Source organism: Prunus mume, linkage group LG1 (assembly GCF_029339155.1).
Source record: "Prunus mume cultivar Tortuosa linkage group LG1, ASM2933915v1, whole genome shotgun sequence".
NCBI classification, from domain to species: domain Eukaryota; kingdom Viridiplantae; phylum Streptophyta; class Magnoliopsida; order Rosales; family Rosaceae; genus Prunus; species Prunus mume.
The window spans coordinates 15,795,026-15,810,330 of record NC_142698.1 but is presented as its reverse complement, the minus strand read 5'-3'; the positions used below and the strand labels follow the sequence as shown (position 1 = coordinate 15,810,330).

The following is a 15,305-nucleotide window of genomic DNA, read 5'->3' as shown; positions in this document are numbered from 1 at the left end:
AAGCTCTTTGTGCCCCTATAAGGTCCCTTGCTACATTCAATAGGCAAGAACTATGTGGAAGCTTAGTATCTCCATAGGAAAAAAAAAAATGGCAATCACAAATACCGACATAAATAATCACTCCTCACACTTTGAGTGGTTGCACACAAATGTCATTAACAAATTAGATTATATTGCATTAAACACAAAAGCAAAAACAAAAACATACCTAACTATCCAAAAATCAATCACAACTAGTACAATACTAATGTCTACAAATTGATCTTCTTAAATTTCTTAAAAAGAAATCATTAATCAAATGTTCATAATCGAGTTTTTCAAGAAGGATATATATTTCTGGTGGTTGCTTACATTCAAAGAAGGATATATACAATTCTTATAAATATTATTTATATAATATAAAGAAATTTTGTTTGTAAATCATTAATCAAATGTTCAAACACAATCGTAATATAAACATAAAATATACAAATTATAAGTCTTTGCGATATCAAAAAAGATAATATTTATGACACTCAAGATAATATTTATGACACTCGACATTAAATAATAAATATTGTTAACCACCCAATTGTGTTATGATAAAAACCACCAAATATATGTGAAGTAAGAATATGCTTTGAAATGGCATACGAGTTAGTTTGTGCATGTTACAGGCAATTATGGTACTGATGAGATTGGAATTAAGTGCTTAAATTGAATGGAAGACAACCAAACATGTGTTTGACGATCAAATCATGAAAATGGGACCGGACACGAGGTTCCTAGGAGGGGTAACATGGTAAACTTGCGACATAGACCAACGTGGCTACAGAAACAAAGATGGACGCTCCCCACAAGTATATAATTCCTTCTTTGAATGTAAGCAAGCATATTCAATAACACCTCAACATACTCGTGTACAATTTGTTTGCTGAGCTGTCTGTGGCCAAAACGATATTCATTTAGTCAATCCCTTCATTACTATTTTCATTTCAATAATTTTTTTGTTGGATTTATATAAACAAAAAATTGGTTTCTTTACTATTTATTGTTGTACAAACCCAATTTTAACATTCTTTAAGATATGCCTTTATCAATGAGGACAATAACTTGTCACTTTGTCTCATGTTCATTATGGCTAAGAATGAGGTTACCATTAAGGTCTCCACTCACAAAAACAACATTAACTATATGTGTAAGGTTTTATTTCATACAAAATAGCCGTGTGCTTGTTATGTGTCTATGAATTATAAAAACAAATCATTAAACGGATCGCTAAATCAGTGCAAGTGATGGATAATGGGTTTATAGTTCAATCGTCTCATATTCAAACTTTAATAGCACCTCTCATTTCCCCTACCAAATTTTGACAAAAAAATTAAGACAAATGATGATAAGCATATTTTTTATATACGTTTTCACAAACATACAGCACATGAATATTTAAACTCTTATAGTATGTGCGCAGAAAGTTATCACGACAATAACATGAAAATCATTTAAAAGAAAATACCACTGAATTGTATGAAGATAGTCCAATTGGATTTGTTCTCTTTTTTTATTTCCTTAAAAGGATTTAAAAGTTTGGCTCAAAGCAATCAATTACATAGACTGGTTATTGATTTGTACTATATGAAAAGTAGAAGCCTCCTTCCTACAAAAACAGTACATGGTACCAACCAATACCCCCGCCCGTTAAGGAAAATACAAAGGAAGAGTGAGAGAAATATAGTCGTTTTCTTGTTGTTTGTGCAAACCCATAAGAGGTAAAAAAGCGTAGATTTTTGCTTGGCCGGCAGGTAAAAAAACGTAGTTTAAAATAGCAAAAATAAACGACCCGGACCCGGACCCGGAAAAAAACTCAGTGGAGGGTGGGCTGTGAGGGAGATAATCGGAAAGAAAGAAAAACAAAATTTCACGAACAAACGCACACTTGACACACATACAAAAAAACACACACACACACACACACACTCTCTCTCTCTCTCTCTCCTATTGCGCTATTGAAGAAAGAAATCCATATTTTTTTTGCTGAGTTTTTATTTTTTATTTTTCTCGTTGTGCCGCCACTGTTTTATGCGCCTCCATCATCCTCTTCGTCACCTAGGGTTTCTAGGGTTTTCAGACCCGTTTCTGGGATTTTCTGGGGCTTTCCGAGCTGGATTCTCTTTCTTTCATCAGGCGAATCTCCATGCGCCGCTGGTTCAGCGGCTTCGTTGATTAGCCCCATCACACCACACTCCCCATCTCGCTCCTCCGCTCTCCAGCTTTCTCGATCCCAATAATACCTAGGGTGTGACTGCTTTCATTGCTTTTTGGGGAATGGTTTTTCAATTAGGACGAACATTGATTGCTCTTTTGCTTGTGTTCTGAGGGTTTTCGATTTGAATGGCATTGGGGGATTTGATGGCCTCCCGGTTTTCGCAATCCTCCGTGGTCGTGGTCCCAAACCACTTGGATGACTGCGCCTCTAGTCACGAAGATGGCGATTTGAGCTCGCAGAGAAGGGAATCCGAGACTGCTAGTAGTAGTTACGGAAATGCCACGGCCACCACTGCTACAAGCATGGCCTACTTGCCCCAAACCATTGTATTGTGTGAACTTCGGCACGACGCCTTCGAGGCTTGCGTGCCACTAGGTCCATCTGATAGTGGTCTGGTCTCCAAATGGCGGCCTAAAGATCGAGTAAGCTCTTCTTTTCAGTACATGCTCTTCATTTTTCTCATTGTTCCTGTTGAGATTATTGTAGTACCAATAATTGTTAATCTTATGATCGTTGACATGAGATTCCTTATCACAGTTCTATTATTAAGCTAATTTGGTAGGAAATGATGGCTCATTTTCACTTCAATATGTTAGTAGATTACTTATTGCAGAAAATGAAAGCCGTAGTTAAAGCACCATTAATTCAATTTTTTTAATGTTATGAAAAGTAGTTTTTTTTCTTCTTCTTTCTCATGGATTATCAGCATCAATTTTCTTGAGAGTTTGGAAATTAGGCATTTTGTACTGTGGCTAGGAAGTTTTAACATTTCCTTTCAAATTTTATGTCGTTGAAGTCATAATTCTAGTTTGATAGGCAAGAAACCTTGTCCTTTTCTGATATTTAGGATCAATAGCTCATTAGCAGATAAAATCCAAGTCTTCCACTCCTCCTCGATAAAGTTAACAGATTGCCTGAGTGAATAAGTCATGAGATCCCAAATAAGTGCTGAACTGAACCTTTCTTGGCAACAAGGATTAATCACTCCAGAAGCCACCTTGTACACAATTCAGTTGCCAGTGATATCCTTTCTGAAACTCCTTATTGTAAGCAAACATTTTCTTTTTCTTGCCTTCTTAAAGGCGAAGGTTGCTTTCAGTTTGTAACGAGGGTTAATTTTTGGTTTATGGCCTTGGTGATCCATTAAAACCTCCCACAGTGATGTGATATTTCTTTTATCGATTAGTTTCAGAATGATGTGGGTATATCCTGGGAGAATTTCAATCAACCATTACGTGTGTCATATGACAAGTAGAATTAGTATAATGGTTGGTGAACTTCGATCTGGGACAAAAGGTTAGTTTCAATACCACATTATTCACTTTCAATACTTGAGACCAAGAAAGGACACAACTTCTGCTTTTATTGGGGATTTTCAAAGCATCATTGCTTGAACTGTTACAAATTCTGAAGGCTTCCACTCATGGAGGGTAGATCTGAGGGAGTTAGGTGCAGTAATGGGGCTGAGTCACAGAGAATGCCTAGGTTCCCAACCTTGCAGTGTAGCCTGTAAGTGAAGTTTCATGGCAGTGCCAATGTTGGTTGGAATATGTTTTCTGTTAAAACCCTGTTTTTTGTTTATATTTCTAAAATACTGACACATCTGTGCATTTTCTCAGTCGGCAAGTTGAGACTCATAAGTAAAATCGTCGTTTCTTGTAACATGGGAAAATTGCCCAACCTTCCCATCCTATAAAGTAGGCCACAACTATAATTCATCTGGCATGGTGTTTAACATATGAGATGAAGCTGATTCAAGAAAAGTGAACTTGTAGAAGTCATGTTCATTGCTTTAACATGAAAAAAGGAAATCCTGATAACATGTAAAACTTTCTGCATTTTTTCAGTTGTCAACGGAGTGGTAAAAGTAATTTTCTACAGAAAATTCTGGAGCCATAAATTCACCCTTACTATAGAGTCGTTAATTTCTCTGTGTCTTGGGGGTGTTTTGTGAGATTGGCAACTTGATGTTCTTTTGTTATGGTTAAAACCTGTGGTCATGTAATCATGTTGTAGCGGTAAAGTTTGTCATCTTTGAAGAATTTCACAGATGCTTCTTTTGCAATTTGAAATTTTACTGCAGTGGGATTTGGCTTCTTGAATTACACTCTCTCCATTCATTAACTTTCCTATATGTTGCTTAAAAGAAAATCATGAGTGTGGCGACAGAAGTCTAGGACTGCAAATTTCTGTTTTATGTTTATGTTATGAACTTTAATCCCTATTCTTCAAATAAATCCTAATTAGAGCCTTTCCCTATGTTAAGCTTAGTTCCTTGTTTAAGTTCTGATTGAAGATTCTCACATTATTGTAGTCATTACTATGTGATTGCTTTGGTTTAACTTTCAACTTCTTTGCAGATGAAGACGGGATGTGTAGCTCTAGTATTATGTTTAAACATTAGCGTTGATCCGCCCGATGTAATTAAGATATCTCCCTGTGCCCGAATGGAGTGCTGGATAGGTGCTTTTACACTGCTGATTCTTACTGTTGCTTTAGTTTCTTGGTTGTGTATTGGTTATTAATTTTTTTCTTTTGCCCTTTGGGTTGGCGTATTGAGTTTTTACTATCAGTTGGACCAGAGGGGGTGACTTTGAGATACTCTGGTCCATTTCTTAATAACCAAAGCACCTTGGAATTGCTATGGCTAATAATTTACTGTGAATAAAATTAGAGACTGGTTTAAGTTCTTCACCTAATATGTATGAAAGTTTGAATTGTTTTTGTTAATATCTTTTTGTACCCAGAATAATTAAATGAGTAAATGCATGTTGCAATTTGTTTGAGTTAAGTATCTTATCTCATCCACAGACTCATGCAGTTGAACTAATTCATCTCTTGAGAAACTCCGTTTTTAAAAATCTTTCTGAATTGTTTGATTGTGGTGAAAAAAGGAGATGTGGCTTCATCCTTGATGCATCCGTACTATGTTAAACCAGTCAGTCTCCCATTTAATCAGATTTGGTTGTTTGCCACCTTTCGTGTTTGGTTCCTTTGTTTCATGGTATTTGACTATTAATTATCTCTAGGACTCCCTTGGAGACTCCTAAGATACTCATTGAGGCCGTTTTCTATTTATGCATGTTGCTGTTATATATAAATAAATATTTTGCATATTCCTTGCTTGGTTGCCAAGAGGGGTGCTCGAATTTGGGGTCTACACAACCATTACAACTCAAACAAATTCAGATTATCCCTTTCATTTATCATCCCCTTGGAAACCAAATATAAATAAATGACAATTGGGATGTTTCTATTTTGTTTCTTTGTTGAATTTACCATCTGATTAATCTTTTCTTCTGTCTTCAGATCCATTTTCTATGGCTCCACAAAAAGCTCTTGAAAAAATTGGTAAAACCTTGAGTGAACAGTATGAGAGGTGGCAACCAAAGGTGAGAAACCATTTTTTTGGGATTGCATTCTGTTATTTTTATTGTTTCAAATTGATATTTAATGTGGGCTGACAATGTTTTTTCAGGCACGCTACAAGGTTCAGCTTGATCCTACAGTTGAGGAAGTGAAGAAACTTTGTAATACATGTCGCAAATATGCCAAGTCGGAGAGAGTTCTTTTCCATTATAATGGACATGGTGTACCGAAGCCAACTGCTAATGGTGAAATTTGGCTCTTTAATAAGGTTTTTACTAATTTGAAGCCTGCTGTGCCATTCTGTTGCAATCTTTAAATAAAGTGCTCCTTGGTTCTCACTGTTTTTTTCTTGTGCAGAGTTATACACAGTATATCCCCTTGCCAATAAGTGACCTTGATTCCTGGTTGAAGACACCTTCAATATATGTGTTTGATTGTTCTGCTGCTGGGATGATTATTAATTCATTCATTGAGGTATCCTACAATGCAGTTATGAATGTTTGTTTAAATTGATAATTTAAGTTTCCATGATTTCAGAATTGATATCATTTATTGTATAGTCTAGACCTTAATGTAATGGTTGGATTTTGTTAGCTTCATGATTGGGGGGGTTCTAGCTCATCTGGATCTACAAGGGATTGTATCTTGCTTGCGGCTTGTGAAGCACACGAGACTCTTCCACAAAGTGCTGAATTTCCTGCTGATGTGTTTACTTCTTGCCTCACAACTCCCATCAAGATGGCATTAAGATGGTGAAATATAATATCCCATGCTTTCAACATTTGTTTATATCGTAGTTATGTTCTGGTGTGCTATATCATTTTACCTTTAACTTGAATGTGGCATGTGTTGCATTACTTATTGACGAGAAAAGCCATAATAGGCATTATAATATTATTTTTAATCAATTATAGTTATTTAATATGCTCGTATTACGATTATGTCCCTGAATTTTTTGTAATCCCCCACTACTTCACAACTCCCTGAATTTTTTCATCAGCTGGTTTCATTTCACTTCGCCTTTTGTATTGATTTTATAACTTGCCTTCTGTTTTTTCATGAAATCCAGGTTTTAATAGTGCTTACTAAGTCTTTGACTGTTATGTACTCTCTCAGGTTCTGCACAAGATCATTACTTCATGAGTCTCTTGATTATTCGCTAATAGATAAAATCCCTGGCCGCCAAAATGACCGGAGAACCCTCTTGGGGGAGTTGAATTGGATTTTTACTGCTGTCACTGATACAATTGCATGGAATGTTCTCCCTCACGGTAGGTTTTTTAATTTACTGATGTGATGTATCATAATTAGTATCTTTGATCTGGATGTTCATTTATGGCTTCTTTGGTGGTGGGACATCTATCCAATAATAAGTTGTGTTGCAGATCTTTTCCAGAGACTGTTCAGACAAGACCTGTTAGTTGCCAGCCTTTTTCGAAATTTTCTACTTGCTGAGCGAATTATGCGATCGGCAAATTGCTCTCCAATCTCTCACCCAATGTTGCCTCCAACCCATCAGCATCACATGTGGTACTAAATGAGATATTTCCCAAGTTATGCTTTATATGTTAACTAAATCAATTGTCACTCTTTTGATTACGCACTCTGCAGGGATGCATGGGACATGGCTGCTGAGATATGCCTTTCTCAGCTTCCATTATTGGTTGAGGATCCTAATGCAGGGTTCCAGGTGTGTTTGTTTTTCAAGTTCTATATCCATTGTTGCATTTTGTATGTAATACAGTTTAGATCATATAGACAATGGCTTTGTGCAGAATTAAATATTGTATGAGTTTCCTGTTTTGTATTTGCATGATTTGCCTACGTTTTGACTTGGACTTTGATCATTCTCTTTTTCTTTGTTTCAGCCAAGTCCATTTTTCACTGAGCAGTTGACTGCTTTTGAGGTATGGCTTGACCATGGATCCGAACACAAGAAACCACCAGAGCAGTTGCCTATTGTTCTTCAGGTGTGGTGCTACACCTCTCACTTTTTGGTTTTGGGTCAACCAAAAGCTTTTCTTGGATATAGATTTGATATATGCATTTTTCAGATAATGTCTTATTGGTTTTGGTTGTTGACATGGGTTGACAACAGTCAATTCCAGTCTGGTTGATATCAAGGAGCTAGTATCCAATATGAGGCATTTGACAGAAACTTTGCTTAATTGTGTGCATTTGGTAATAGTACATGATTAGGTAAATCCAGCTTTGAAGTTAACTGGGAAAAATTGGCATGTTAGTCCAGGGTAGTATTGGGTTAAGATCATTTTCAATGAAGTTTAGCATTTTCGTTAGCTTGTGCTGGTGCAATTTGGCTTGAAAGGAACTACTTTTCTTCGAATATGTTGATTCGGCTTGTGATTTTGTGATGTTGTTTATGATCATGTATTAGTGTATTAAGTTCATTCTCTGCCTGGTTTTCTATTCTGTACATAACCTGACAGAATATCATCTTTATTTTAGGTCTTACTTAGTCAATGCCACCGATTTCGAGCTCTGGTTCTTCTTGGAAGATTCCTTGATATGGGACCCTGGGCTGTAGATCTGGTATGCGTTGTGGGATATTTCCATATATTCTGAAGCTGTTCTTTTTTGTTTGAATCCCTTTGTTCTTTGAGAGTAATATTTTGATTTTCTTTTTTAATCACATTTCTTTCTTATAGGCATTGTCTGTTGGGATATTTCCGTATGTTCTGAAGCTGTTGCAAACGATGACGCCTGAACTACGACAAATTCTTGTATTTATTTGGACAAAAATTCTTGCCCTTGATAAGGTATATATAGATAACTTCACCACATTCCATGTCTAGGTATCTATAATTGGTTTGGTGACTTGTTCTGTAATGCCCTCACTGCTTTATACCCTCTTCCAATCTCAGGCATCAATGTCTTCATAGCCAAAATCTTATTATCATTGATGTGCAAATATGTGCTCTTTGCTTTATTGATGATCAGCCATTTTTAATTTTAATTTCAATCCCTTTTTACTAGATAAATTCCTTTCATGTGCCGTATACCTGCCCCTTTCAGTTTCAGTTATTATATTAGTAATTGTGCTCTGTTTTGCGGTATCAGTCATGTCAGGTTGATCTTGTGAAGGATGGGGGACATACATATTTCATCAGGTTTCTTGATAGCATGGAAGCATATCCAGAACAGCGTGCAATGGCTGCTTTCGTTTTGGCAGTGATTGTTGATACACATAGACGTGGTCAGGAAGCTTGTATTGAAGCAGGTCTGATCCATGTTTGCTTGAAGCACCTTCAGGGTCCAACTCCAAATGATACACAGACTGAACCCCTTTTTCTTCAGTGGCTTTGCCTCTGTCTGGGAAAGCTGTGGGAGGATTTTACAGAGGCCCAAATATTTGGTTTGCAGGCAGATGCCCCTGCAATATGTGCTCCTCTACTTTCCGAGCCCCAACCAGAGGTTTACCCTTATACCATATTGCTTGTTTTTACATATTATGATTATCCAATGACAACTTTAGGGTTCTGCAATAGATTCTGTAACTTAATCACGAGGTTGTTCTATTTCAGGTTAGGGCTTCTGCTGTTTTTGCACTGGGTACCCTGCTTGATGTGGGTTCGGGTTCATGTAGAGATGGCATTGGAGGAGATGAAGAATATGACGATGATGAAAAGATTAGAGCTGAAATTAGTATTGTTAGAAGCCTATTAAGTGTTGCTTCAGATGGAAGCCCTCTGGTCAGGGCCGAAGTTGCTGTTGGTATGTGATTAATCTTCTGATACATATTCATATGGTTGGACGTTTATTGCTTGTTAGTAATATATACACATTAGATTTCCAGTCACCAGTACATGCCTTAGTGTTCTCCCTTCTGATTCTGAAAATCAGCAATTATTCTTTGGGTTAATTATAGTTTAGTATCCTGCGGTTACACCCTTAAGACATGTTAGGCCCTATGTTTCTAATTTTTACAATCACATACCCCGGTCTTTCAAATTTGTTACAATGTGGTTTCGCCGTTAGGGTTCCGTTAAATCTCTCTGTTAGTTGCCTATGTGGCATTATGGGACCTGCAGCTTCACTTTTTTTTAAATTTTTAAATGATTAAAATATTAATAAAATATTAAAACTTAAATAAAGAAAATCTCTCTCCCCCCTCTACGCTGTCCTCTCCCCTGTCGATTTCTTCTTCACCCCAGCCTGCAACCCAGACCCCCTTCCCCTCCTTCCTCCCGATTTCTCCCTCCCCCTGATTTCTTTCTCCCCAAACCCTAGCACCCCACCCTCGACCCTAATAACCACCATCTCTCACCGACTTTATCCCACCACCATCTCCTCGACTTTACCGCACCACTCTCCCCTACCTAACCCCGCCACCAGACCCAACCCCCATCCACCTCACTCTTCACCTTTGACGAAACCCAACTTCAGCCGCATCCCCACCTCACAAAACCCTCCTGCAAAAAACCCAGCAATACCGTCTCCCAAAGAATGAAGATTGATATGTTCCTGCTCGTGTTCTTTTTTTTTTTCATTTTTATTGATCACATATATATGTTTAATTATGCAGAGTAATTTTTAGGTTGATGGATAGATTTGATTCGATTTGGTTTCTTTGTGTGAGAATGGGGGCAGTGGGAGATCGAGGAGAGTTGAGGAAATATATTTGCTGGGCTTTGAGAAATGAATATGTCGAGAGAGGGAGGATTCGGGGTTGATAGGTGGGGACTGGAGTTTGGGGTCGGGGCAGGGGGAGAAGAAATCCGAGGGGTGGGGGTGGGAGGTGGGTCTGTGGGTGAAAAACCAGAAGGGGAGGGGATGGTTTTGGGGTGGAGGGTGGCTTGGCAGGTGGTGGTCTTCAATATGCACACTGAAACTGGAAGCAGCAATATAAATCCATCGTTACAATCTTTATGCTTTTGTAAAATTGCTCCTTGCCTTTTGTTTTTAGAACATCAAATGAATTTGTAATATTAGTTTGTGTTTATTGTGCAAGATTTTTTTCTTTTATTCTTCAAAATTTTTTTCTTCTAAAAAATTAATATTTTAATCAATTTAAAAATTAAAAAAAGTGAAGATGTGGGCCCCATAATGCAACATAGGCAACTAACAGAGAGATTTGATGGAAACCCTAACGGCGGAACCACATTGTAACAAATTTGAAAGATCGGGGTATGTGATTGTAAAAATTAAAGACATTGGGGCTATCATGTCTTAAGAGTATAACCACAGGGTACTAAATTGTAATTAACCCTTATTCTTTTATGGTGCCCTGAACTTTAAATAGTAATAAAAAAATTTCAAGTAGGAATTATAGTTGAGTATGGTTTCCTCTTCATCTTGTCAGCTTTGGGACGCTTTGCCTTTGGCCACAACAAGCACCTCAAGTCAATTGCTGCTGCATATTGGAAACCACAATCCAGTTCTCTTCTGAATTCCTTGCCCTCTTTGTCTCATATTAAAGGTAGTGTTGTTTCATCTCAAATTGGTCCACTTTTGAGAGTGACCAATGATAACTCATTGGTTGTTCGAGAAGGAAGAGTCTCCACCAGCAGCCCCCTTGCGAGTTCTGGAATTATGCATGGATCTCCATTGTCTGACGATTCATCTCAGCATTCTGATTCTGGAATATTAAATGATGGTGTGAGCAATGGTGGTGTTAACCTTTCAACACCAAAACCCCTGGACAATGCAATGTATTCTCAGTGTGTATTGGCTATGTGTACCTTAGCGAAGGACCCATCTCCACGCATTGCAAGCCTTGGTCGGCAGGTATTGGCCATTATAGGAATTGAACAAGTGGTGGCAAAACCTGTAAAGTCCAGTAATAACAGTGTTCGACCTGGTGAATCCATTACAGCATCTCCTGGATTAGCTCGATCTTCTTCGTGGTTTGATATGAATGGAGGTAACGATATTCTGATGAAAACTATGCGGGAATCACTTGCTATCATTCATTGCCCTTTTTCTATTAATTGCAGGGACCAGTTAATAAGCTGAATGCTGCTAGTTATATTTTTGCTTGACATTTAGCTCCATTTGATGTTTCAATGCATGCTATTATTTTGTCAATTTAAACTATTTTTGCACTTCCAGTTTTAGTTCTTTAGTTGAGCACTGTTATTGACAGGTCATTTGCCTTTAACATTCCGAACTCCTCCTGTCAGCCCTCCTCGGCCAAATTACTTGACTGGAATGCGGAGAGTTTATTCTTTAGAGTTCAGGCCTCATCTAATGAGTCCAGATTCTGGATTAGCCGATCCGCTTTTAGGTTCTGGGGGAACTTCTGGCGCCTCAGAACGCAGTGTTCCTCCACAATCAACAATCTACAATTGGAGTTGTGGGCACTTCTCCAAGCCACTTCTCATTGCCGCAGATGACAGTAAAGAAATATTAACCAGAAGAGAGGAGAGAGAAAAATTTGCCTTGGAGCACATTGCTAAATGCCAGCACTCGTGTTCGTTTTCTTCTCTAATTCTCCTTTTGTTTTTTCACCTATTATTTTCATTAAATTCTTTGTGTTAGCCTTTGTTTATGGAATTAATGAATCTTCCATGTTCTTGACCAGCTGTTAGCAAACTTAACAATCAAATTGCTAGCTGGGACACAAAATTTGAGACGGGTACAAAAACAATCTTGCTGGAACCATTTTCTCCTATTGTAATTGCAGCAGACGAGAATGAACGAATCAGGTGTGTAGGTTCTCACTTGGTCAAATTTTCAGCAGCTTTAAATGTTATGTGATGTATCGCTTGATTTTGTCAGATAGTGTGCATTGGTGTGTTTGTGAAATAGTAAGGCTTAACTTTTTTCTTGGTTCTTCCTGATACACTAGCACAAACAAATAAAACTGTGCTGGTTTGTATGATACTGAGTGCCCATTGAGTACAATGGTACTTTCTTTCTGCTTTGTATGTTATATAATAGACGTTTTTCCTTCATTTTGCCTTTCTATGTGATAAAAGAAGAGATTTCTTTTCAACTTGGGATGTCTATCAGTCTCTTCCTTGGTTGAATAGTGTATCACACTATCAATATTTTCCTTAGTCGTGTAGTGTGTCACTGTTGCGCCCTTCTGGTTCGGGCATTTTAATTTTCCATGACATATGGAGGATTCCTATCTCGTTTGAAAAAAGAAATGGCCTATTATTGTTTCTTTCCTTCAAACCATAAGGTTATGTTTGGGTTTAGGGTAATTCTTGCTTGAAAATGGGTTCATGCATGTGTGAATTTGGTTCATGTTGCTTAATTTGCAAAGCTTTCTTTGCTAGAATTTATTGATTACTCTCAGTCCAGAGTCCAGTATAAATCTGATGATGTGTTAACATTTTGGTGTTTATTTATTATAGGGTATGGAATTACCAAGAGGCTAAGGAGGCTACCCTTCTCAACAGCTTTGATAACCATGATTTTCCTGACAAAGGAATCTCCAAGCTCTGCCTTGTGAATGAGCTTGATGACAGCTTGCTTCTTGCTGCTTCAAGTAATATTCTATACTACAGAAATCTTAGCTTCTTAGTCAGGTTGGGCTATTATTGAATTTTTCTGATTTATTTGCACCTTTTCTGCGGTCATATAATTAGGTGATGGAAACATTCGAATTTGGAAAGATTATACTTTGAAAGGTAGACAGAAGCTTGTTACTGCATTTTCTTCAATTCAAGGTCATAAACCTGGCGTGCGAAGTTTGAATGCTGTTGTAGATTGGCAACAGCAATCAGGATATCTGGTACTTGCTTTCTTTAAGATGCAATCAGTCAGGGCTGTAGGACACGTTTGTTTTGGTTTGCTTATTCTTTTTTGTTGTTGTAAATAATTGTTTCTATTACTTTGCCATGTTATGGTTGCTAGTATGCTTCTGGTGAGATATCGTCCATTATGCTTTGGGATCTGGATAAAGAGCAGCTTGTGAATTCTATTCCTTCTTCATCAGATTGTAGCATCTCAGCGCTGGTGAGTTTTTACCCCCGTTTGATTTTTATTTACAACATATTATATCCGTATCTCGTAGTCCATACAGGGGATTTGTAATTGATTCTTTGATTAAATTAGGAACGCTTTTGAAGTTATTGATTTTGTTAGTTATGTAATATGTTGGATGCAAAAAATGAATAATGTAATAATTACTGTATCTTGTGTAGTCTGCTTCTCAAGTTCATGGGGGACAACTTGCAGCTGGTTTTGTAGACGGTTCTGTTAGACTCTATGATGTGCGAACTCCTGAAATGTAAGCTCTTGATATCTTCTTCTGGCAAGATGCAAATATTAGTCATGGAATTCTGCCTGATGTTTAAATTATACTCGCTATGATGTTTATGAAAACACTACAACTACTAGCAAATGAATAATAATATGATGCAGGGTTTGAGCTTTAGCTCTTGGTTTTACTTTCTTGTCTTGATGTGATATTAACAATTTGCATAAGAGACTGCTTTAATCTTGTGCGTTTGTAAATGTTAGGCTTGTCTGTGCAACGCGACCACACACTCAGAAGGTTGAAAGAGTTGTGGGGATTGGCTTTCAGCCTGGGCTTGATCCTGCTAAGGTAAGTGGAGACCCTTGTTTTTCATTTTGAAGTTAATCCTAGATCATCCATTTACTATTGCAGCTCTTACATTCATTCTTGTGAAAGTGAAACTTACATGACATTCTTGTCTTCATCCAGATTGTAAGTGCATCTCAGGCAGGTGACATTCAGTTCCTTGATATCAGAAATGACAGGGAGGCCTACCTGACAATTGAAGCTCACAGGGGTTCACTGACAGCTTTAGCTGTTCATAGACATGCCCCCATCATTGCCAGTGGATCAGCCAAACAACTCATAAAAGTCTTTAGTTTGGAGGGCGAACAATTAGGCACCATAAGATACTACCCTTCCTTTATGGCCCAAAAGATCGGTCCTGTCAGTTGCTTAGCCTTCCATCCCTATGAAGTGCTGCTTGCTGCTGGTGCTGCAGATGCTTGCGCATCCATCTATGCTGACGACAACTCTCAAGCTAGATGAGAATGCTAGTTATTTCCTCATTGATTCGATAAGGGTTTCTTTCATATTGGAAGGCAGTGCAAGTGGATGGACTTCAAATGCAATCTTGCTGTTGCAGATCATTCGGTGCATCTGCTTCATTGTGTGATAATATATTCCGCTGCTCAATTCCTTTTCGGTGTCAATGGGCGGGTGGGTCTGGAAGCTTTGGTAGGGTGCTGTCTACTGACGATGCTGTATGCTATGATATTCATTAGCCTCAGGTGTAGATGGTCACAATTGTGGGGAATAATTTCCTGCATATTTATTCGGGGCTCTGGAAAATAATCTGTTATATAGGGTAAATGCGTGTAAATAAACTTCCCTTTTTCTGTTTTTTTATATAGTTCCTCATTTTGGTGTGTTCATTTTTATTCCCATCCCCTTGTTCAATTTGTAAGAGCAACACAGTTTAATGGTCATAATCTTAGTGTTGCAAGACATGGGGATTAAACAGACTCGCAATTGCGCATCTTGTAATCTGTTGAATTTGTGAGTCGCTTTGCCGTTTAATTAACCATCATGTAACTTGTAATTAATTCATCAATTTGTTTGAGTTGGCATCTCCTCTTCTCCCTTGTCTTTTTACCAGCCTTTATCGAATCTGGCTTCTGGGTTTTCTGTATTTCAGCCATTGATTAAGACCGTCTTAATTGTTGTAAATAAAGAGAGCAACTATAAGATCATATTAATTGC

The 15,305-nt window shown here is 37.7% G+C and overlaps 1 protein-coding gene across 1 annotated transcript; it reads left to right on the top strand.

Moving 5' to 3' along the window:
- Positions 1-1,913: 1,913 nt before the first annotated feature.
- On the top strand, positions 1,914-15,174 carry LOC103343577 (regulatory-associated protein of TOR 1). Its single transcript, XM_089044114.1, has 23 exons — positions 1,914-2,667; positions 4,606-4,708; positions 5,555-5,637; positions 5,724-5,882; positions 5,972-6,088; positions 6,209-6,366; positions 6,731-6,885; positions 7,000-7,144; positions 7,226-7,304; positions 7,483-7,584; positions 8,081-8,164; positions 8,281-8,391; positions 8,693-9,046; positions 9,157-9,346; positions 10,935-11,495; positions 11,718-12,044; positions 12,156-12,279; positions 12,937-13,070; positions 13,171-13,316; positions 13,439-13,540; positions 13,729-13,814; positions 14,048-14,132; positions 14,253-15,174. Exons 1-23 carry the CDS (start codon positions 2,371-2,373, stop codon positions 14,589-14,591), a joined length of 4,041 nt encoding a protein of 1,346 aa, XP_088900240.1. The 5' UTR covers positions 1,914-2,370; the 3' UTR covers positions 14,592-15,174.
- Positions 15,175-15,305: the final 131 nt, after the last annotated feature.

Bases quoted from the DNA above. Each gene is read 5' to 3' on its own strand.
- LOC103343577 (XM_089044114.1), top strand. From the start codon at position 2,371: ATGGCATTGGGGGATTTGATGGCCTCCCGGTTTTCGCAATCCTCCGTG. The intron at 5,883-5,971 runs GTTTTTACTAAT...TTTCTTGTGCAG, and splicing joins AAATTTGGCTCTTTAATAAG to AGTTATACACAGTATATCCC. The intron at 13,317-13,438 runs GTACTTGCTTTC...TATGGTTGCTAG, and splicing joins AACAGCAATCAGGATATCTG to TATGCTTCTGGTGAGATATC.